Below are 24,927 nucleotides of genomic sequence, written 5' to 3'. Positions count from 1 at the left end.
CACCAGGTGGAACTCCACCTTGCATATGCTGGACAGACTGTGCGAGCAGCAGTAGGCCATAGTGGAGTTTCAGCTGCAGCACGCACGGGTCAGTCGCACTGCGGATCAGACACACTTCACCACCAATGACTGGGCCTCCATGCGAGACCTGTGTGCCCTGTTGCGCTGTTTCGAGTACTCCACCAACATGGCCAGTGGCGATGACGCCGTTATTAGCGTTACAATACCACTTCTATGTCTCCTTGAGAAAACACTTAGGGCGATGATGGAAGAGGAGGTGGCCCAGGAGGAAGAGGAGGAAGAGGGGTCATTTTTAGCACTTTCAGGCCAGTCTCTTCGAAGTGACTCAGAGGGAGGTTTTTTGCAACACCAGAGGCCAGGTACAAATGTGGCCAGACAGGGCCCACTACTGGAGGACGAGGAGGACGAGGATGAGGAGGAGGTGGAGGAGGATGAGGATGAAGCATGTTCACAGCGGGGTGGCACCCAAAGCAGCTTGGGCCCATCACTGGTGCGTGGCTGGGGGGAAACACAGGATGATGACGATACGCCTCCCACAGAGGACAGCTTGTCCTTACCTCTGGGCAGCCTGGCACACATGAGCGACTACATGCTGCAGTGCCTGCGCAATGACAGCAGAGTTGCCCACATTTTAACGTGTGCGGACTACTGGGTTGCCACCCTGCTGGATCCCCGGTACAAAGACAATGTGCCCACCTTACTTCCCACACTGGAGCGTAATAGGAAGATGCGCGACTACAAGCGCACGTTGGTAGACGCGCTACTGAGAGCATTCCCAAATGTCACAGGGGAACCAGTGGAAGCCCAAGGCGAAGGCAGAGGAGGAGCAAGAGGTCGCCAACGCAGCTGTGTCACGGCCAGCTCCTCTGAGGGCAGGGTTAGCATGGCAGAGATGTGGAAAAGTTTTGTCACCACGCCACAGCTAACTGCACCACCACCTGATACGGAACGTGTTAGCAGGAGGCAACATTTCACTAACATGGTGGAACAGTACCTGTGCACACCCCTCCACGTACTGACTGATGGTTCGGCCCCATTCAACTTCTGGGTCTCCAAATTGTCCACGTGGCCAGAGCTAGCCTTTTGTGCCTTGGAGGTGCTGGCCTGCCCGGCGGCCAGCGTTTTGTCTGAACGTGTATTCAGCACGGCAGGGGGCGTCATTACAGACAAACGCAGCCGCCTGTCTACAGCCAATGTGGACAAGCTGACGTTCATAAAAATGAACCAGGCATGGATCCCACAGGACCTATCCATCCCTTGTGCAGATTAGATTTTAACTACCTCCCCTTAACAATATATTATTCTACTCCAGGGCACTTCCTCATTCAATACTATTTTTAATTTAATTTTACCATTATATTGCGGGGCAACCCAAAGTTGAATGAACCTCTCCTCTGTCTGGGTGCCGGGGCCTAAATGTGTGACAGTGGCCTGTTCCAGTGGTGGGTGACGTGAAGCCTGATTCTCTGCTATGACATGAAGACAGATTCTGCGCTGACATAAGGCCAGATTCTCTGTTACGGGACCTCTCTCCTCTGCCTGGGTGCCGGGGCCTAAATGTTTGACAGTGGCCTGTTCCAGTGGTGGGTGACGTGAAGCCTGATTCTCTGCTATGACATGAATACAGATTCTGCGCTGACATAAGGCCAGATTCTCTGTTACGGGACCGCTCTCCTCTGTCTGGGTGCCGGGGCCTAAATGTGTGACAGTGGCCTGTTCCAGTGGTGGGTGACGTGAAGCCTGTTTCTCTGCTATGACATGAAGACAGATTCTGCGCTGACATAAGGCCAGATTCTCTGTTACGGGACCTCTCTCCTCTGCCTGGGTGCCTGGGCCTAAATGTTTGACAGTGGCCTGTTCCAGTGGTGGGTGACGTGAATCCTGATTCTCTGCTATGACATGAATACAGATTCTGCGCTGACATAAGGCCAGATTCTCTGTTACGGGACCTCTCTCCTCTGCCTGGGTGCCTGGGCCTAAATGTTTGACAGTGGCCTGTTCCAGTGGTGGGTGACGTGAAGCCTGATTCTCTGCTATGACATGAAGACAGATTCTGCGCTGACATAAGGCCAGATTCTCTGTTACGGGACCGCTCTCCTCTGCCTGGGTGCCTGGGCCTAAATGTTTGACAGTGGCCTGTTCCAGTGGTGGGTGACGTGAAGCCTGATTCTCTGCTATGACATGAAGACTGATTCTGCGCTGACATGAAGCCAGATTCTCTGCTATGGCATGAAGAGACTGATTCTCTGCTGACGTGAAGCCAGATTCTCTGCTATGGGACCTCTGTCCAATTGATATTGGTTCATTTTAATTTTTTTAATTTTTATTTTAATTAATTTCCCTATCCACATTTGTTTGCAGGGGATTTACCTACATGTTGCTGCCTTTTGCAGCCCTCTAGCTCTTTCCTGGGCTGTTTTACAGCCTTTTTAGTGCCCAAAAGTTCGGGTCCCCATTGACTTCAATGGGGTTCGGGACGAAGTTCGGATCCCGAACCCGAACATTTCCGGGAAGTTCGGCCGAACTTCTCGAACCCAAACATCCAGGTGTTCGCTCAACTCTATTCATGATTCCTCCCTATTTAAGTTGCTTGTGGGTCGATGACTCATTGGCCCACAAGCAAGAACCAGGAAGGAATCCTGTGTTCAGATGGAAAAAATGACAAATATTCTAAAAACGAATATATAGCACTATATTCTATAGTGCTATATTTTCGTTTTTGACCCACGCCTGTATTATGTTTTGACCCACGCGATCATTACCTTGCCGATTTTAGAGTAAAAAAAAAAAGAATGTAGAATATAACAAATATTCGAATTCGCAAATATTCGACGAATATTCTACAAAATATTTGCAAAATATCACGAATTCGAATATGACCCCTGCCGCTCATCATTATTAATAAATCAAGCGCACCTCTGACCTGTGCGCCAGTCTATGCCAACTACAGCATGGTGTAGACTTCATCTATAACTTTCAGGCAAAAGTTATAGTTAATGTGCTGGGTGGTGCGAAGCCACGCCCCTTCAGCTAAGCCACTCCCCATTTCCTCAGCACTTCAGAAAAGTGCAGAAAACGTCAAAAAGTCGCTAATTATGGTGCACAGATGCCGTGTGCCATAACGTGTAACTTTTTTACTCCATAATTGTGGCATAAGAACATTGATAAATGTCTCCCACTGTATGTTAACACCATCAATTAACACTGTTTACCCAAAGCTATGTCAGTGTCACTCAGACATCATTTACTATTGCTGTCATTGCATGACAGAGCTTGGGAGGGAAAAATGTTTTAGTAAAAAATAAACTAAGAGATATGACAAAATCTCCTAGGAGGCTAGAGGGGTTATATACCAACTTTCAGGGCAATTGGAGCAACTTCGGTTCGGCCCGAACCAAACTTTTTCAAAAATTCGGCGAACCGGACCCAAAACGAATCTTGACTGGTTCACTCATCTCTTGTTCTGGACCTTCTTATCTCCTGTTCTTAAGTGTACTCTGGTAAGGAAGTTGCTTCTCTGGCAGCTAAAGTCCCAGAGGCAAAGGTTCTCTGAGCTTGAGCCTACAGTATATAGCAAGAGCTTTCACACACAGGTCTTCTCCCATGCTCTTCTCAGACTAGGCTACTCCTAACCAACCAGTCTCACAATTTGTTAACCATTTGGTTGCCCCATTCCTATTACGTACATAAGGCACAATAAATCACAACTTTGAACTCAATGAAATTGCATTAACTATTTTAGCTTTAGTTAACCCTTTGCAGTAGTACTTCTGGGGTATGTACCTACATCATGAAAGATCATATATACAGTCGTGGCCAAATGTTTTGAGAATGACAAAAATATTAGTTTTCACAAAGTTTGCTGCTAAACTGCTTTTAGATCTTTGTTTCAGTTGTTTCTGTGATGTAGTGAAATATAATTACACGCACTTCATACGTTTCAAAGGCTTTTATTGACAATTACATGACATTTATGCAAAGAGTCAGTATTTGCAGTGTTGGCCCTTCTTTTTCAGGACCTCTGCAATTCGACTGGGCATGCTCTCAATCAACTTTTGGGCCAATTCCTGACTGATAGCAACCCATTCTGTCATAATCACTTCTTGGAGTTTGTCAGAATTAGTGGGTTTTTGTTTGTCCACTCGCCTCTTGAGGATTGACCACAAGTTCTCAATGGGATTAAGATCTGGGGAGTTTCCAGGCCATGGACCCAAAATGTCAACGTTTTGGTCCCCGAGCCACTTAGTTATCACTTTTGCCTTATGGCACGGTGCTCCATCGTGCTGGAAAATGCATTGTTCTTCACCAAACTGTTGTTGGATTGTTGGAAGAAGTTGCTGTTGGAGGGTGTTTTGGTACCATTCTTTATTCATGGCTGTGTTTTTGGGCAAAATTGTGAGTGAGCCCACTCCCTTGGATAAGAAGCAACCCCACACATGAATGGTCTCAGGATGCTTTACTGTTGGCATGACACAGGACTGATGGTAGCACTCACCTTTTCTTCTCCGGACAAGCCTTTTTCCAGATGCCCCAAACAATCGGAAAGAGGCTTCATCGGAGAATATGACTTTGCCCCAGTCCTCAGCAGTCCATTCGCCATACTTTCTGCAGAAGATCAATCTGTCCCTGATGTTTTTTTTGGAGAGAAGTGGCTTGTTTGCTGCCCTTCTTGACACCAGGCCATCTTCCAAAAGTCTTCGCCATTCCTGAGCAAGCTCTGCACTGGTGGCACTCCGATCCCGCAGCTGAATCCTCTTTAGGAGACGATCCTGGCGCTTGCTGGACTTTCTTGGACGCCCTGAAGCCTTCTCAACAAGAATTGAACCTCTTTACTTGAAGTTCTTGATGATCCTATAAATTGTTGATTGAGGTGCAATCTTAGTAGCCACAATATCCTTGCCTGTGAAGCCATTTTTATGCAATGCAATGATGGCTGCACGCGTTTCTTTGCAGGTCACCATGGTTAACAATGGAAGAATAATGATTTCAAGCATCACCCTCCTTTTAACATGTCAAGTCTGCCATTTTAACCCAATCAGCCTGACATAATGATCTCCAGCCTTGTGCTCGTCAACATTCTCACCTGAGTTAACAAGACGATTACTGAAATGATCTCAGCAGGTCCTTTAATGACAGCAATGAAATGCAGTGGAAAGGTTTTTTTGGGATTAAGTTAATTTTCATGGCAAAGAAGGACTATGCAATTCATCTGATCACTCTTCATAACATTCTGGAGTATATGCAAATTGCTATTATAAAAACTTAAGCAGCAACTTTTCCAATTTCCAATATTTATGTAATTCTCAAAACTTTTGGCCACGACTGTACAATACTCACCACGTAGTCCCCTAGCACTACAGCTTCGGTCTTCACCTTCGGTTTCTGTTAATAGGTTGCAGCAGTGATGTAGCCATATATGGCAAATGATCACTTCAGCCAATCACTGACCTCAGTGGTTTCGTATACTACTGAAGCCAATGAGTGTTTGCAGTGGTTACGTGCCATATATTGCTACGTGACTGCTGCAACCTGAGGTGCATAGAAACATAGAAACATAGAATGTGTCGGCAGATAAGAACCATTTGGTCCATCTAGTCTGCCCAATATATCTGAATACTATGGATAGCCCCTGGCCCTATCTTATATGAAGGATAGCCATATGCCTATCCCATGCACGCTTAAACCCCTTTACTGTATTTGCAGCTACCACTTCTGCAGGAAGGCTATTCCATGCATCCACTACTCTCTCAGTAAAGTAATACTTCCTTATATTACTTTTAAACCTTTGCCCCTCTAATTTAAAACTGTGTCCTCTTGTGGTAGTTTTTCTTCTTTTAAATATGCTCTCCTCCTTTACCGAGTTGATTCCCTTTATGTATTTAAAAGTTTCTATCATATCCCCTCTGTCTCTTCTTTCTTCCAAGCTATACATGTTAAGGTCCTTTAACCTTTCCTGGTAAGTTTTATCCTGCAATCCATGTACTAGTTTAGTAGCTCTTCTCTGAACTCTCTCTAGAGTATCTATATCCTTCTGGAGATATGGCCTCCAGTACTGCGCACAATACTCCAAGTGAGGTCTCACCAGTGTTCTGTACAGCGGCATAAGCACTTCACTCTTTCTACTGCTTATACCTCTCCCTATACAGCCAAGCATTCTGCTGGCATTTCGTGCTGCCCTATTACATTGTCTTCCCACCTTTAAGTCTTCTGAAATAATTACTCCTAAATCCCTTTCCTCAGATACTGAGGTCAGGACTGTGTCAAATATTCTATATTCTGCCCTTGGGTTTTTACGCCCCAGGTGCATTATCTTGCACTTATCCACATTAAATTTCAGTTGCCAGAGTTCTGACCATTCTTCTAGTTTTCCTAAATCCTTTTCCATTTGACGTTTCCCTCCAGGAACATCAACCCTGTTACATATCTTTGTGTCATCAGCAAAAAGACACACCTTCCCATCGAGGCCTTTTGCAATATCACTTATGAAGATATTAAACAAAATTGGTCCCAGTACAGATCCCTGTGGAACCCCACTGGTAACATTACCTTGTTTTGAATGTTCTCCATTGACTACAACCCTCTGTTGTCTGTCACTCAGCCACTGCCTAATCCACTCAACAATATGGGAGTCCATGCTCAATGACTGCAGTTTATTGATAAGTCTTCTATGTGGGACAGTGTCAAAAGCCTTACTAAAATCTAGATATGCGATGTCTACTGCACCTCCACCGTCTATTATTTTAGTCACCCAGTCAAAACAATCTATAAGATTTGTTTGACATGATCTCCCTGAAGTAAACCCATGTTGTTTTTCATCTTGCAATCCATGGGATTTTAGATGTTCCACAATCCTATCCTTTAATAGGGTTTCCATTAATTTGCCTACTATTGATGTCAGACTCACTGGTCTATAGTTGCTCGATTCCTCCCTACTACCTTTCTTGTGAATGGGCACGACATTTGCCAATTTCCAATCTTCCGGGACGACTCCTGTTACTAATGATTGGTTAAATAAATCTGTTAGCGGTTTTGCCAGCTCACCACTAAGCTCTTTTAATAATTTTGGGTGTATCTCATCAGGCCCCTGTGACTTATTTGTCTTCACCTTAGACAGCAAACTTAGAACATCTTCCTCTGTAAAGATACATGCATCAAATGATTTATTAGTCATCCTTTCTAGTGGAGGTCCTTCTCCTTTTTCTTTTGTAAAAACTGAACAGAAGTATTCATTAAGGCAGTCGGCTAGCCCTTTATTCTCTTCTACATACCTTCCGTCCTTTGTTTTTAAATTTAGTTATTCCTTGTTTTAATTTCCTTTTTTCATTTATATATCTGAAGAATGTCTTATCCCCTTTTTTCATAGACTGAGCTAGTTTTTCTTCTGCCTGCGCTTTAGAAGTTCTTATAACTTGCTTGGCCTCTCTCTGCCTAATCTTGTAGATTTCCTTATCTTCATTGCTCTGGTTTTTTTTATAATTACAAAATGCTAGCTTTTTATTTTTAATGATTTGGGCCACTTCTGCTGAGTACCACAGTGGTCTCTTCCTTTTTTTTCTTTTACTGACAAGTCTAATGCAATTTTCTGTTGCCTTCAATAATGCACCTTTTAAGTAGTCCCATTTCTCCTGGACTCCATGTAATCCGTTCCAGTCTGATAAGGACTCATTTATGACTAATTTCATTTTTGAAAAGTCTGTTTTTCTAAAATCTAAAACTTTTGTTTTTGTGTGGTGGGACTCTTTCACAGTTCTTATATTAAACCACACAGACTGGTGATCACTAGCTGGAGATGATGGGTGAGTAAGTGTTGAGTACATGTTGCTCTATTATTTTATCACATTTGGGGACATTGGAAAGGTTTCTTTCAGCTCTGACAAATCCAATGAATATCTACTGTACAATACACTGACATTCTAGAAGAAAAACCTCATTCTGCCACTCTCATTATCCCCATTTGTCTTTTGATTTGCATTATAGTTGAGCTATTTGCATTTTTATGCACTAATTAAATAAACACTTAATAAATTTCCATTAAAACGTATGCAAATGGGGACATTAATGGCTCCAGCAGTAACAGCTTAATGACCCTTTACGACATGAACAAGCATTGTGAATATGGCTGGAAAGGGATGGTTAAGGTTCAGGCCAACAGAGATCATATGCTTTAACCCTTTAATGACCAGGCCTGAAAAGGCCTTAATGACCAAGCCAGATTTTAGAAATCTGGTATGTGTGACTTTATCAAAGAATAACTCATTAACAGTATTGCACATTGAAGTAATTTTAACATTGTTTTTTCCTCACATATTGTACTGTATTTAGGGGATACAATTACACCTATGTAGTTTGCATATATTTACCAAAAATACAAAAAACTACAAAAATGAATTTTTTTTGCAAGCTGGCAGGTGTCCTAGGGGTGTAATAAGTATTTTGGCCGCACAGTTTTTTTTTTTTGTAGTAATCAATGCAGATCTGAAAAAGCTAATACTATTATTTTCCGTTATAACCATGTTATAACGGAAAATAATAAAGTGAAGTTCGGGTCCCCATTGACTTATTTTTAAAGTTCGGCCGAACTCCCCGAACCCGAACATCTAGGTGTTCGCTCAACTCTAGCTTTAAGGAAAGAAGGCCTTTGGGGATGTTATATGTTATTTATAGTATTTATGTTATTTATGTTGTTTTTGTTAATAAAATGGCTGCTGGGGCCAACTAAATCCACCTTTGGCTGAAGTGTCTTTCTTGGGATTAAGTCGTGGGGGAGGGTGTCAGTAGCTAGGAGGGAGAGAGCGATTCGACAATACCCTAGTCATGTATATTTCATATAATCATTATTGCTCATTAATTAAATGTGACTGTGCATATTAAAAACATGTACTGTGCATGCAGGGGCATGGATTTAAGCAAAGAGCGTTTAAACATGTCGCTCCGACTTAAAGCCCAAACCGGAGCGACGTGTTTTTACAGCGCTGCTTCGGGAACAGGTTAAAGCCTGTCTCCTTTTACTACTGCAGTCTCAACACCGTCCCCACATGATTTAATTGAGTAACAACACCGATATCAATGTTTTTTTCCCCTGTTATTCAGTATAAGGAAAAAAATAAGGTCATTAAATTCATAGGGATTAAAAGAACTATTTTCATTACTATCCAAACCCTTTGCCTATTCACTAGGATACATTTAAAGAAAACAAGTCTACCCTCCTGAAATGTCTTAACTTCTTGCATTCCCCAGGTAATGATTCTGGAGGATGCATTCGTATGACTCTGTGTTGTACTGTTTCTTTATTATTCCTGCTAGAACCTATGAAGGAATTGCTAGCAGCTTGCAGTGAAGGTCCAGATGGGTGTTACCATCTGAGTGGTGTCCCTGCACAGTCTGATTCTATCGGGTCAGTGTTACTGGTGTCAGACTGTGCAGGGACACCCCTCAAATTGGTAACACCTATCTGGACCTTAATTAAAAATTGCTAGTAATTAATTCATAGCTTCTATCAAGAGTAATAAAGAGATGGCAGATCCTAGAGTAGATGCTCCAGAGAACCTGTGTACTCTCCTGACATCCCTGTCTTAGGATATACCTGAATTCTCCATGAAATAACAATTCTGGAGCCTTTTTTCTTAGAACTCTGCATTGTGCCCCATTCCGTTATTTCTTCTGGAAATGCATGAATAAATTGACACATGCGTGTTTTCATTCTCCGAGGCAGTAGGTTGTATCTATTACCTTGGAGAATGATTTCACAGTGTCAGAGTATTTATTCTAATTTGTAGGTTGGACCATTAAAACTGCTTAGCCTGAAACTCTTGGTTCATGGTTGGAATGCAAAAACTCAGTGAAGACTGACACTTAAACAGGCAATGTAGAGTGGGACCTCAAAACAGATTGATATTGCCATTCATGGTCTGTGGGAAGCTGAGTAACTATCACTATCCATGCTAGTTGTACTGGTTGCCATAGTGGTTGTTTCCAATCTTCTTGACTTTATAGGGATAGTCCCATCTCAGATTTTAGAGGTTTCAGGCTTCATTCACACGTCCGCAATTGTGGTCCGCATCCGCTCCGCAATTGTGCGGAACGGGTGCGGACCCATTCATTCTCTATGGGGACGGAATGGATGCGGACAGCATATAGTGTGCTGTCTGCATCTGCATTTCCGAAGCGCTCCGCCGATCTTCCGGTCCACGGCTCCGAAAAAAAATAGAACATGTCCTATTCTTGTCCGCAATTGCGGACAAGAATAGGCATTTCTATGGGGGTGCCGGCCGGGTGTATTGCAATGGACCCTTATGGGCATTCCTGGGCAGGGCTTACAAATGTACCTCAAATAGGTGTTCAGTGTTTGAGAGGCATGCCATCTGGTGCTGGTAGGCACAACCTAGGACTTGGTGCCTTTTTGTCCCATCAGCTTGTTAGTATCACCTGTGAAGAAAGGATCCTTGAAGAGGTCCTCATCCCAATGGTCAGGGGTCCCTTCCTCCAGGGGCCCCATCATGTACACCACTAACGTCCTTACTTCAATCTTCCAGGGCTGCGGACAGAAGGACTCTTTCGAAGATCAGTTTCCGTTCACATCATCAAGGAAATCCAGAAGCTTTATAATCTCGGTGAGTGCTCCCCAAAGCAATCTGCGATCAGTGGAGCGAAGCGTCTCGGTGATACTGAATCTATCTGCAGTGGCCGCTCATTTAATTAGTTAAACATAAAGCCATTTGTAATCTCTGTGTCACGTTAACGGGAGATGTATTGAGGCCGCTAGGGAGACAGAAGCAGGAATTTTCAGGGCAATGTTGTTTCCTATATGAGACATTAGTCATCAGCTTTTATAGAGGAGTCTATGAAATACAGCTCTGCCCCTTCTCCTCCCCCACTATATGGGGGACACGGTGCATATCGTGGGATAATAAATTGTCCTCCCTCCTGACAACAGTCCCTTCTTTCCTGTAATGACAGGTGAAATGTCACGAACGCAAAGATTATTACGGGCCACTAGAAATTATATTTTATATTCCCAGCATTGCCCATTTTTAGTAAAGTATGTCCTGATGTGCCAATATCGATTGCTGCTCCGAACCCATTGGGGCTCATTACTCTGCTAAAATATGTATGGCGAGTTATAGTATATAAATTAATATATTATAACACTTGTCAGCAAATAATATTTGAACATCACAATTCGATGTCAGAACATGACGATTGTACTAAGATGAGTGGCACTACACAAGTAGCGCTTATGTCTTCCCCCAGAAGCAGTTTATAACACACAGCTTTCATAGGAAGTTCCTTCTACTGTGTAAAACTGATTGACTGACATGAGTGTGTATGATGCAATACTCTGACCAGCTGCTTTAGCGCATAATACACACCTCAGCTGCTGCAGAGCATCACAATATACACCTTAGGTGCTGCAGAATCTAATGATACACACTGCAGCTGCTGCAGAACAACATAGTACAGACCTCAGCTGCTGCAGAACATCACAATATACACCTTAGCTGCTGAAAGACATCACAATATATACCTTAGCTGCTGCAGAATCTGATGATAGACACCTCAGCTGCTGCAGAACAACATAGTACAGACATCAGCTGCTGCAGAACAACATAGTATAGACCTCAGCTGCTGTAGACTGTCACAATATACACCTTAGATGCTGCAGGACATCACAATATGTATCTTAGCTGCTGCAGAATCTGATGATTCACACTTCAGCTGCTGCAGAACATCAAAATATACACCTTAGCTGCTTAAGGACATCACAATATATACCTTAGTTGCTGCAGAATCTGATGATACACATCTCAGCTGCTGTAGAACAACATAGTACAGACCTCAGCTGCTGTAGAACGTCACAATATACACCTTAGATGCTGCAGGACATCACAATATGTATCTTAGCTGCTGCAGAATCTGATGATTCACACTTCAGCTGCTGCAGAACAACACAGTACAGACCTCAGCTGCTGCAGAACAACATAGTATAGACCTCAGCTGCTGTAGAATGTCACAATATACACCTTAGATGCTGCAGGACATCACAATATGCATCTCAGCTGCTGCAGAATCTGATGATTCACATTTCAGCTGCTGCAGAACAACATAGTACAGACCTCAGCTGCTGCAGAACATTACAATATATACTTAAGGCTACTTTCACATTAGCGTTTTTTGCGGATCCGTCATAGATCTGCAAAAACGCTTCCATTACAATAATACAACCGCATCCATCCGTCATGAACGGATCCGGTTGTATAATGTCTTCTATAGCCATGCCGGATCCATCATGAACACAGTTGAAAGTCAATGGGGGACGGATCAGTTTTCTATTGTGTCAGAGAAAACGGATCCGTCCTGACACACAATGTAAGTCAATGGGGACAGAAAAACGCTGCTTGCAGCGTTTTTCTGTCCGCTATGGGGACGCAACCAAACAGAACGGAATGCATTTTGGTGCACCTTACCTGGCATCGGAGGAAGCGCTTCCGCTTCTTCAACTTCTTGCTACAGGCACATAAGACTTGAAAAAGGAGTTTTGTAAGCTCCGAAACGCGTTGTCATCCTTGAATAAATAGAGGTTTTAATTCCTATCCGCCTGGTCGTTCAGTTGCGCCGACAAAGTGTCTTCATTGAGGGTGTGGATCTCTACGTGGGCCCCATCCTTTCCAATATTATAAGTAGATAAAGATAACCGAATGAAACAAATTAGTCAAAAATATTAGACTTTATTTATTGAGGAAAATGATCCAATATCACATGTCTGTGAGTGGGAAAAGTATGTGAACCTTTACTTTCAGTGTCTGGTATGACTCCCTTGTGCAGCAACAACAGCAACTAAACACTTCACCAGAGCACCACAGCCTCGTCAAACAACTAATTTGTGGGGCTGCTTGTATCTTGAAGATAGGTCATATGTATAAAACACTCAGACAACCCTTTTAAGGTCAGGACTTTGACTTGACCTTTCCAAAACTTTAACCTTTATTCTTTTTCAATGATTCTTTGGTATAATGACTTGTTGCTGAGTATCGTTGTCTTGCTGCATAACCCATGTTCTCTTGAGATTCGGGTCACAGACAGATGTCCTAAGATTTTTTGAATTTGCTGGTATAATTTAGAATTCAATGTTCTGTTAATGATGGCAAGCCATTCTGGCTCAGGTGCAGCAAAACAGACTCAAACGATGATACTACCACGATGTTTAACGGATGGGATGAGGTTTTTATGCTCGAAAGCTGTGTTTTCCTTTCTTCAAATATAACACGTCTTATTTAAACCAGAAAAATATATATATTGTCTCATCCAGCCACAAACGATGTACCAGTAGCAATGGTGGATTGGGAACTTAAAGTGGCACTGGAAAAAAAACTAAAAGTGGCCCCATATTGTAGGTTGGTCCAAACTGACAGAAGTAGGTAGGGCCAATAATACTGTAGTGCTGAACAAAATACGACCCCCAGCAGCACCAAATACCACAGTGTAGCACACAATTCTGCCGTCTGCACCACAGTATTAAACTGTATCATCATCCCGAGGATGGCAATAAAGTTGAATTCAAGAGGGATCAGTGGCCACTGGCCAGGTGCATAAGTGGCTGATGCTCCTATATCAATAATGCTGAGAGCATCAGATCTTTATATACCTTGCTGGTAATCATGAAAAGAGCTTGGGTGGCCCCCTTGGCATCGCCCTGTCGGGAAATTTCCCTGTAAGGTCTATGGCCAATCTGCCCAGTAGAGTAGCCTTTTGACTTGTCCAGGTGATTCTTAGCAAACTCCAGATAAGCAGCAATGTTCTTTATGAAGAGGAACTGCTTTTATCTTACAATCCTTCCATGCACACCATTATTGTTCAATGTCCTCCTGATGGTGGCCTCAGAGGTCACCTTGGTTTCCTTTCTGGCTTTGCGGACTATTACACACCTTGCTCTTCATGCAATCTTTGTTGGTTGAGCACTCAATGGTCTTGAATTTTCTCCATTTGTACACAATCTGTCTGACTGTGGATTGGTGGACCTAAACTCATCAAAGATGGTTTGGTAACCTTTTCGAGCCTGATGAGCATCAATAGTTCTTCTTCTGAGGTCCTCAGAAATCTCCCTTCTTCGTGCCATGATACACTTCCACAAACATGTTTTGTGAAGAACAGCCTTAACCAGGTCATCCACTCACACCTGATTGCCACTCACAGTCATGTGATATTGGATCATTTTCCTCAATAATCAGTGACTAAGTCTAATATTTTTGACTCACTTGTTCGATTTGGTTATCTTTATCTACTTTTCAACTTTGACTGTGAAAATCTGATGTAGTTTTAGGTCAAAATTATGCAGAAATATGGAACATTCTTTAAAGCACCATGGCATAAAAGCATGAGGCTACAGAAGAAGTCTATAGTAGTCAGTTTAGGGCCCTGAAACTATGTGATCCATGCTGAATTATTAGGATTTCTGTACCACTGGGTGCTGTATTAATGACATTTTACAATTTCTGTGTGTATACAGATAGATACAACACACCCATTTCTTGTAAACACATTATTGTTGCAATAAGCACACACCATCAAACATACAAGCTTTCCAATTAGTTTCTCTGTGGTTCCTGAGTCTTATATAATTTCAAAGCCTGAATTATATGTTGCAGATTCAGCTAAAACTCAAAAACTCAGCACTTCTTTTGTTTGATGAGCAGCTAAATATTAATGAGTGGAACCAATCAATATATTCATGTCATTCTACAGGGAAACCAGTGAATTTTGATGACTATGGAGATATGCATGTCCCTGCCAGTATTCTGAAGACCTTTCTGCGGGAACTCCCAGAACCACTGCTGACTTTTACCTCTTACCAAACTATCCTTGAAATCACCAGTAAGTCCCAATAACATGGTGTCAGTTAGAGTAGTGTGTACACATTACCCATGTCATACTCCACACAGAACTCTCCCATCACAGTGGTAGTGTCCAACAAGCCACCTTCGCTCCCTCGCCCCTCTCATAGCATGCTGTTTGACAGAGAGAAACTGCACCTACAGCCCCCTCCTCTCCCTTCCACATCTACTATTTGCTGTATTACCCTAGACAGATTTTCAATGGACTGAGGAAGTATTTGAACCTACAGGTATGGAATTGGAGACTACTAACTTCTGGAAGTGGGAAACAATGACACGTTCCCTAAAAAGATACAATACATTTCTTATATTAACATTTACCGTACTTATTCTATATTTTATTAAGATCATCTTATCTATTAAATATTGTATATATCAATAATGTCTCCCTTGTGTAGCATTCACAGATTTCTCTTCCAGGTGTGGAGAGCATCTTGCGTGCCAACATCTGTAAACAGATTGTTCACCAACTCCCAGAGCACAACTATGCCGTCCTCAAATATCTCATGTGCTTTCTAAACATGGTGAGTTCCTCACAGCTTCAGGACAGATACTCAGAACAGATCATATCGGTCTGGGGGCTGTGACAAGTTCAAAGTGAAAAGCTAGAATGTATGTACCATAGTAGTATACCATACGTCTGTTATGGGACTCGTGTGGAGAGAGAGCCCAGCCTTGGTTAGTCTCCTTCCCTTTTATTTTGGGTGGAAACCACCAGTGCAGGATTACCCTCTCCAGAGGAACAACATTGTTTGCTAACAAAATGGTAGGGAATTGCTTCAAGGATCAGTGAAGGAAGAAACAAGTACCAGACCTTTTTGTTCTGGGTAAAAAAATCTGTAATTATAGTGAGGTGCCCATTTAGATATTTGCAATGAGACCCCCTCTCTTCTATATGCAACATTGGTTAGAATTAAAATAAGATGTTTGACCCTTGTTAACAGCTGCATGCACCATGACAAACAGTCACGTTTGCCTGGGGCCTTGAGAAAGTTCTCAGGGTTGTCATGGCTAACCGCCTGAAAACCCATGCACGAGGCACAGCTTCTCAGGTAGCCCCTTAAAATTCCATACACTGCAATAGTATTCTATTGTGGTCTGTATGGTATTGCGGTCTATGTGACAAGCAATCAGAAGAACGCATGTTCAAGTACCCTAAGGGGACCGAAAATTACAGTAATAAAAGGCATAAAAAGTTTTACAAAAATGTAAGAACCACAAAAATAATATTGATCACGTTTTATTAACTTTTTTTGGTGAGGTTCCCAAAAAATTGCAATTCTGCCAGTGATTTTTTATTTTCATGGGGTTCACTATATGGTATAATTGGCATGTTAAGCTTGTTGGGCTGATCATTGCTAACAAGCGTTCGTAGGAATAATCATTAGCGGAGATCTGCCTGTATAATACTGTTGCTGATTATCTGATGAATGAGCAAGAGCTTGTTCATCAGCATTAAGAATCTTTCAGCAGGTTTAAAAATCATAGCTTGCTGGCAGTGGCGTACATAAAGATGTAAGGGCCCCAGAGAAAGCATCAAACCAGGCCCCCCACACATGACAGAAGGATTTCTGCCTAAACTCTTTTCAATGACCTTTGGGCCATTTTTCCACTGCTTCATTTGCTAAAAGTTGTTCCTTAAGAGCAGGGATGCTCAACCTGTGGCCCTCCAGCTGTTGTAAAACTACAACTCCCTTCATGCCCTGCTGTAAGCTGATAGGTTTAGGCTGTCCGGGCATGCTGGGAGTTATAGTTTTGCAACAGCTGGAGGGCCACAGGTTGGGTATCCCTGCTTTAGAGGGTAGAGTCCTGACTAAGTTTTCACCTCCAGCAGAAATGGAGATCATCCCAAAACTGTAGTTATGCCCCTGCTTGATTCAGTATGGAGATGAACGATAGCATTAGAGTTTGTTCCTCCTCATACTGTGGAGGAGACGGCTTGCTGCATGTAATAGTGCGACGGGCAGCCCCCAGGGCCATCGGTTCTCTGAGTGTAGGAATGCCACTTTGGTGGTACAGTTGGTGGTGCAAACCAATACAATAGCAAACAGGCTAGCAATAGGAATGTAGGAGTGGTAGTGTCCCTCTGGGCCACTTCAATAGCAGAAGTCTCTTCCGTTGACGAGCAGGCACTTGCCAGGAAGAGGGCTTTCTTTCCGACAATTGTTTGTCTGATTGCATAGTGGAATACACTCCTTAAAGGGGTTACTCAAGGCTGGAAATGCCCCTTATACGCCTGGGCCCCTCCCACTGATTCTATTTACCTGGCTCCCCGCGCCGTTCCTGTTCCCCGCACTGCCGCTGCTGCTTCTTCCCATATGCGGATGAAAAAATCTGGTGTCGGGGGTGAGGCTAGGGAGGCTCGTCCCCATCACTGCCTCCCCCCGACACAGTATGTTTTCATCCACGCACGGGAAGAAGCAGCTGCGTCAGTGTGGGGACCAGGAGCGACGCGGTGAGCCAGATAAGTAGAATCAGTGGGAGGGGCCCGGGTGTATGGGAGGGCATTTCCAGTCTCTGATAACACTTTTAATCACATTCTTTATGCTGATATAATTATGGCAAAACCAAATTTCTATAACATTTTTATGTTGTATTACCTTTGCATAATAAAGGAACAAAAAAAAAAATTTGTATTTTATGTTGCCATATTTTAAGAACCAGTTGAGGCAGCTGTGTGATGGATTGTTTCTTGCAGGGCAGGCTACAGTTTACATTGATATCATGATGGCGTACACCTGTCTTTTTGATCTCTTGATTTTTTTAAATTTTTTCAGTAGTTTACTGTGTTTGTTAAATAATATAAAAACATTATTCTGCTCATTAATATTACAAAAATACTAAATTTATATTGTTTATGTTTTATTAATTTTACACTATAAAATCTTTTTTTAAATCCTATTTTGTGTTGGGATCTTCTAAGAAACATACATTTTTTATGTTTTACATTGACCAAGCTCTATGAGTGCTTGATTTTTATTGGACCAGTTGTAGTTTTTATTACTGCCATTTTGAGGCACATCTAACAATTTTGATAATTTTTTTTATTCCTTTTTTTTTTGGAAGCAGGATAGCCAAGTAAAAATAGCATTTCTAAAAATTGTGTTATAGGATTCACCATGCAGGGTAAATAATATAATTACAACAATACCACATTTATATAGTTTTTTATGTTTTACTATTTTTGCATCATAAAATAAATTTTTTTAAATTAAAAATCATTTGTATATTGCATTGCCATATTCTGACACATAACATTTATTTTTCCATCGAGACAGTTTGTTTTTTGCAGGACAAGATGTAGTTTTTATTAGTACCATTTAGTGTGGCTTTTTGATAGCTTTTTATACCATTTTTTGGGATGATAAATGTGATCATTTAATAGATCGCATTGTTACAGACTGGTGATACCAATTATGCACATGTCAAAATTCCCCCCCACCTTGGTGAATTCCTTGAAGGGTGCGGTTTGCAAAATGGGGACGTTTTGGTGGTTTCCCTATGTTTTGGCACCTCTAGGCCTCTGCAAGCTTGAAATGGTGTGTGAAAAACACAGAGGCTCCAAAATCCACTAAGTGCTCCTTCATTTCGGAAACCAGTACCAGTGGACCCTAGGAACACCATATGTATGGACATATGTAAAATGTTAATTATTAACTATTTTGTAAGGTATAACTGTCTTGAGAGCCATTTTGGAAAATTGCAATTTTTGTAAATTGCTTGTTAAAGAGGACCTTTCACTGGTCCTGACATAACAATATTAGTACCTGGCAGTGTAGGGCATGATCAGTAGATGTCCCTGCTCTAATAAAAAAAAAATCAAATCAGCTGCTCTGTTCTCTTTTGCCGGCCTGTATGCTAATTAGTAGCATCGGTACAGGGAGGAGTAGACGGCCGTGTTTCTCAAGGGCCATCTCAAGGTGAGCTGTTTTTTCTCTCTGGCTGTGACACTCTCCTCAGCTCACAGCCATTTGCAAAAATAGCAAATAGAAACAAAATATATCGCCCAAAATGTACAACTCGAATAAAGTACAAATCTCCTGATTCATCAAGATGGTGTCTGCTGTGCCTGTCTTGATGGGGCCTTCATTGCCGGAGGATCCAGGTCATTTATGTCATAACTGATATGGCTCCATCGTCAGTCCATTCATCGGCATTAAATCTACGTCAGCTTGGATCTGCTGTAGATTTCAGCCTTTATTAACACCAGTTTCTGGCGTAAATAATGATGAATGTGCAGGGCTCATACTCCACTCTCGCCAAGCCCTCTTTTCGCAAAATTGGCAAGGGCAGCATAAAATGCCACAACTAGAAAAGTCACAATGGCAGTGAAAAGTCACAAATCTGTGGATTTGAGACTTTTCTACTCCAATAACAGGTGTAGGAGGAATCATTAATTTCCCCCATAGTGTCACAATTGTCACAAAGCCCTTAAGGCCAAAACTGATTGTGTCTCACTTCAGCAAATAGCATTTATTATGCAGAGGAAGTAAATACAAGGCACTTACTAATGTATCGTGATTGTACATATTGCTTCCTTTGCTGGCTGGATTCATTTTTTCATCACATTAGACACTGATTGTTTCCATGGTTACGACCACCCTGCAATCCAGCAGTGGTGGTTATGATTGCACACTATAGGAAAAAGCACTAGCCTATGTGAGCTACCATGGTCCCGGCCACCAGAGAGGCCGGCGCTTTTTTCTATAGCGTGCAAGCACGAGCACCAGAGCTGGGTTGAATGGTGGTAGTAATCATGAAAATGAGCATTACATATTGTGATGTAAAAATGAATCCAGCCAGCAAAGGAAGCAATACGGATAATAATACATTAGTATGTGCCTTCTATTTCCTCTACATGCTATTTGCTGAAGCGAGACAACCCCTTTAATGGGTAAAATACAAAAATGATTATCCACCAATGATGAGACCACCCCCTGAAAGGGAATATCCCACAAAAATAATTGAACACATCCACAGGATAGGTTATAAATATCGGATTGCAGCAGGTCCCACCATTGGAACTCCCTTGTGAACCAGAGAACAACAGGCCTTCTCTATGAATGCGTATGTTAGTTCACCGGTCCATCCATTTCTATGGGGCTGATGTAGACCGTGATCCGTTTCATTGAATTGAATGGAATGGTGGACCATCTTCACAGATGGGATTCTGGGACCCCTCGCTTTCAGTATTGCAGGGATTCCCAGAGGCAACAGTTTTTAAAAGTACATGCAATAAAAGGAGTTAACGCCATGGTGTCACTTCATTTTATTTATTTTACGCACTTATATAGCGATGACATATTCCGCAGAGCTTTACAGGCATTAGCATCATGCTGTCCCCAATGGGGCTCACAATCTAAGTTCCCTATCAGTATGTCTTTGGTGTTGTGGGAGTACCCGGAGGAAACCAGTGCTTGAAGAACAATCAGTCCTATCAGCTATGGACCCTGCACAGCGAGTATCATGTGCTGAACAGTAAATGCATCATCTCAATGTACTTGTTAAGAGGCTGGTACTTGAGGCGGTAATGAGGTGTGCGGAGGTGCTACATAACCTTCCCAGTAATTAACCAGCAGAGCATTGCATTATGGACAGAGCACACCGTACATTAATACCTGGGATTGTCCTCGCTCGCTATCAAGATTGCAGGATGCTGCCTCAGGAACATAACTCTACAAATGTTTGTCTTGATGTGTTCATAAATCTGATTAGTCAATTAGAAAGATGATATTAGCAATTCCCTGCGTGACAAATTAAAATCATTACATTTATAATCACGCGGGCAGAATGGAATTATTATTGTGGAATCCATTATGCAAACAGGAAATATAGATCTCACCAATTATACTGAAATATCCATGTCAAAGAACGTGTGCTAAAATAACAGACAGTCATGGAATCGAAAGGTGTTGAAAGTTAACATTTTTCCATACATTGTCAAAGGAGAGCAACACAATTTGCACATGAAAAAGGGGAGGATGAGATTTATTTATGAATCAATTTGGCTCTCCTCACTAGATATGCTAGGTACACCTAATGGCTGCCATATTATAACTTTATAAGCTAAAAATAATGCGTAGTAAATTTAATGCATTTTACGACTTCTTGGAGCCAAGGGTTTCGACTTGGGATGCACAATGTGCTCCATTTTATTGGTGTCCTCATATAAATAAGGACATTTCTCTTGCTCCAAATGTAATGATGTTCCCTTGCTCAGTGGTTAGTACTGGAGCCTTGCCGCACTGGGGTCTTTGGTTGGAATCCGGCCAAGGACAACATCTGCATGGAGTTTGTATGTTCCCCCTGTGTTTGTGTGGGTTTCCTCCAGGTACTCCGGTTTCCTCCCACACTCCAAAGATATACTGATAGGGACCTTAGATTGTGAGCCCTCATTGGGGACAGAGTGATGCCAATGTCTGTAAAGTGCTGTGGATTAAAGTAGCGTTATATAAGTGCATAAAATAATAATAATAAAGTCTTCAATCAGCCATAAAATTAAAACCCTGCCCTAGGTCTTCTACTACTTTTCTATTGAAGCTAGCATTTGTTCTTTAAAAGAGTTTTCCAGGAGTAAAATGTCCTCATGATAAGTCATCAGTATCTGATTAGAGAAGGTCTGTGTCCCAGCATCCCTGCCAGCCAGCTGTTCGAAGAGGCCACAGTGCTCCAGTGGGTGCTGTGGCCTCTTCCTTAGACCAGTGATGTCACAGTCTGTGCCGCTTCAGATCGCTGTGACTGCGCTGTCTTTGGACAGCTGTGGTCACAGGGAGAACTCCCAGTCAGCAGGCGTGGTCAGGCTGTGATAGATCCTTGCAGCATACTGCTATAAGAATCTATGACAGTGTTAAATGTAAAAGCCGGCAGGGAGTGCTTTTTCTTTAAGTAAGAGCGCCACCTGCTGGCTGTAGACTCTGAATGAACCCTTTACTGCCCTAACTGTGGCAGGAACGGATTAAAAATAGATAAATAAAAAGTAAAAAATAAAGAAATAATTGACAATAGTATAAAAGACTACATACACACCCATACAAATTCCCCTCCCCTTTTTGTTCTTAAAAAAATATATTATTATATTTATTCCAAATAAATGTAACGCAGCACTCCTTAGATAAAAAGTGAAAAAATACTAAATGTATTCAACACATGTTGATACAGGCAATGTTTCAGCTCTCTCACAGAGCCATTATCAAGCCAAGTGATAATGGCTCTGTGAGAGAGCTGAAACGTTGCCTGTATCAACATGTGTTGAATAAATTTTGTATTTTTTCACTTTTTATCTAAGGAGTGCTGCGTTACATTTATTTGGATTGTGTTTGGACCCCAGGACCCAGGGGAAAACGCTGGCACCTGAATCATTTGCATCACTTGAAGTGAGGAGTGCTGCCCTGCCATCTTTTGGATATTATTATATTTATATATATTTTTTTTAATTTATTTATTTTTATTAGTTTTAGCAATAGTATAGTGGAATTTGAGTGTAAAATATGCAAACATACACATTTTTTATTTTAAAAATCTAGGTATCCATTTTAGCTATACTTTTTATAGCAGGGTTTTTTTCTGCATAAAATATACAAACACAAATATTTTTTCAAAAAAAACCTTTACATTTCATAATAATAGTAGCCGGATCAAATATAAAGCACCAACGGAAGCCACTCCAATTTAGTCTGTAAATCAAAACCAATATGGATACTCCAATATTGCATCTTATCCCTAAAGCCCAGTGTCGGACTGGGATGCCTAGGACGGCCCACACAGAGGCAGACAGCAACAAGACGCTACAAAATTATTGATTATGGGCGTCCCTGCAACAACTTCAAAAGGTGGGTTTCAGGGAAGAGACGATACTGGTCGGCCTGCCTCTATTCTTAGAGGCCATCTTAACCTTCCAATGCGTCTATAATAATAAACTGGATAGTCTACCCAGTTTTTTATATTGATGTAGGTTTTTGAGATGCTCTGCTGGTGGACTTGTAGCCCACCTTTCTCAAGGGCGCACCAGGGATTTCCCTGTTCCCCTGTGGGCTAGTCCGAGCCTGCTAAAGCCTATAGATCACAGATTCTGTCCGTGCCTCTGCACAGCAAAAAAATAGAACATGTTCTATTTTTTTGTGGTGCAGACGGATCACGGACCCATTCAGGTTGAATGGATCTCGATCCATCCCGGCCACCGCACGGACGTTGCCTGTGCATTGGGGACAGCAAATTGCGGTCCCCAATGCACGGAACGGCCGCACAACAGCCGTGTGCATGAGGCCTAACTTATAGTTACTACAACCTAATAGTTAGAAATATAGGCAGTAATAAAATGGTGTAACTACACATAACTACATACCGAGTAATGAGTGAAGATGGCGCATCCCCTCAACCTTTCTTTGCCAGCTAAATACCTTGTTATTGTTATCCGCTACATCTCTTTTGGAATTTTTCTTTTTTCTTTTTGTGACATTATTTCCTTTCCCCATGCTCCAAAATTATTAATCATCTCTTTTTTGAATTTCTGTATACCATCTACTGTCACATCTCTCTGCTTGAACGTCTCCATCTGGGCCCATTAACTATAATTGGGACCGGTGGAGATCCAGCCGCAACCTGGCAAATATGCTGAGAATCGTCCGCATGAGGCGGCATTTTTCCATTTGATAATAGCTTCTCCATTGCTTATCTTTTCCTTCTATCATTTTATTTGGCAAATTTGAAATGACCTTCACCTGATTTAATGGCAGGTTTCTATGGAATACATTTCCAACAAGATGACGGCTTCCAACCTGGCCTGTGTATTTGGAGTGAATTTAGTGTGGCCACAGGAGGGTGCACCTTCAATCAATGCTCTGGTTCCCGTGAACATGTTTACAGAACTGATGATTGAATTCTATCCAAAAATCTTCAATTCCAGAACAGTCCCTGGAGAGACTCTACCCTGAACTGCACCTTTAAGAAAGTTAACAGAATTTTTCAAGCGCACAAGACAGATTAACTTTTATTTGTCTTAAAATTACAAAAAAAGACACTCAAAAGGTCACCAAATGAATGTTTATGTCTGATATTCTGTTACAAATTATTTTATTATTTTATTTAAAGGAAATATATATATAGTCATTTTTACAGAATATCCTATTGAGATTGCACAGCTGTCAATAAGGAGAGTACTGCTTCTACAACCAGTTACAGTTTCATTTAAATTTTCAAGCACAGGTCAAACTATTCAGGAAGTGATCAGATTGGTTGCACTGTCTGCACTAGGTGTTATACATCAGGCTCATTGACTATGAATGAGGCAGTTCACATTTTTGTGAAATAATTTTGAATCTATTTTTTAAATTGTACAAAGTATTTGAAGCTATTAATACGGTGCGTCACTGAATAAAACGTTTTTTCTTACAATTAAATCTGTGATGATTACTACAGTGACATCTGCATGCTAAAAGTGGTAGTGCACAAAAAATAAAAACTACAATAAATGTAGAATTCACTTTATTAGTTTTATGTTTTATTATGTAAGAAAACTTTTTTATCAGAAAGCCCTTTACTCATGATAGTTCTAGACCAAAAATTAATTTGACAGACCATTATCTTTTCTGACGCCACTTATTTAAAGAGGACCTGTAACCTATGCTCACTTGTCTGTTTTACCAACTGTAATAATTCTGGAGCATCTTTTCTTAAGACTTTATGTTGTGCCATTCCTTTATTATTCCTGCTAGAAGTTATGAATGAATTACTAGCAGGTTGCAGTGAAGGTCCAGATGGGTGTTACCAGTTGGAGGGGTGTCCCTGCACAGTTTGACACTGTGAAAGCACTTATTGGATAGTGTCAGACTGTGCAAGGACACACCCCCAACTGGGAATACCCATCCGAACCTTCATAGAAAGCCGTTAGCAATTTATTCATAACTTCTACTAGGAATAATAAAGGAATGGCACAAAACAGAGTCATAAGAATAGATGCTCCAGAATTGCTATTACATGGGGAATACAAGTTGTTACTAAAACGGACATGTCCAGTGAGGGG

General features: G+C 41.7%; 1 protein-coding gene across 5 annotated transcripts in view; it reads left to right on the top strand.

The window, feature by feature from the left end:
* ARHGAP8 (Rho GTPase activating protein 8) overlaps positions 1 to 23,886 on the top strand; it is a 126,391-nt gene extending 102,505 nt beyond the window's left edge. For all 5 annotated transcript variants that reach the window (XM_040439146.1, XM_040439148.1, XM_040439147.1 and 2 more), the window contains 4 exons: positions 10,554 to 10,631; positions 14,761 to 14,889; positions 15,330 to 15,433; positions 23,642 to 23,886. In XM_040439146.1, the coding sequence (XP_040295080.1) occupies positions 10,554 to 10,631; positions 14,761 to 14,889; positions 15,330 to 15,433; positions 23,642 to 23,839 (509 nt within the window). In that variant the 3' untranslated portion in view covers positions 23,840 to 23,886. The remainder of the gene's footprint in view (positions 1 to 10,553; positions 10,632 to 14,760; positions 14,890 to 15,329; positions 15,434 to 23,641) is intronic.
* The last annotated feature ends 1,041 nt before the right edge of the window (positions 23,887 to 24,927 follow it).

Source organism: Bufo bufo, chromosome 1 (assembly GCF_905171765.1).
Source record: "Bufo bufo chromosome 1, aBufBuf1.1, whole genome shotgun sequence".
NCBI classification, from domain to species: domain Eukaryota; kingdom Metazoa; phylum Chordata; class Amphibia; order Anura; family Bufonidae; genus Bufo; species Bufo bufo.
The sequence above is the reverse complement of the archived record's forward strand: the minus strand, read 5'-3'. Positions and strand labels throughout refer to the sequence as shown.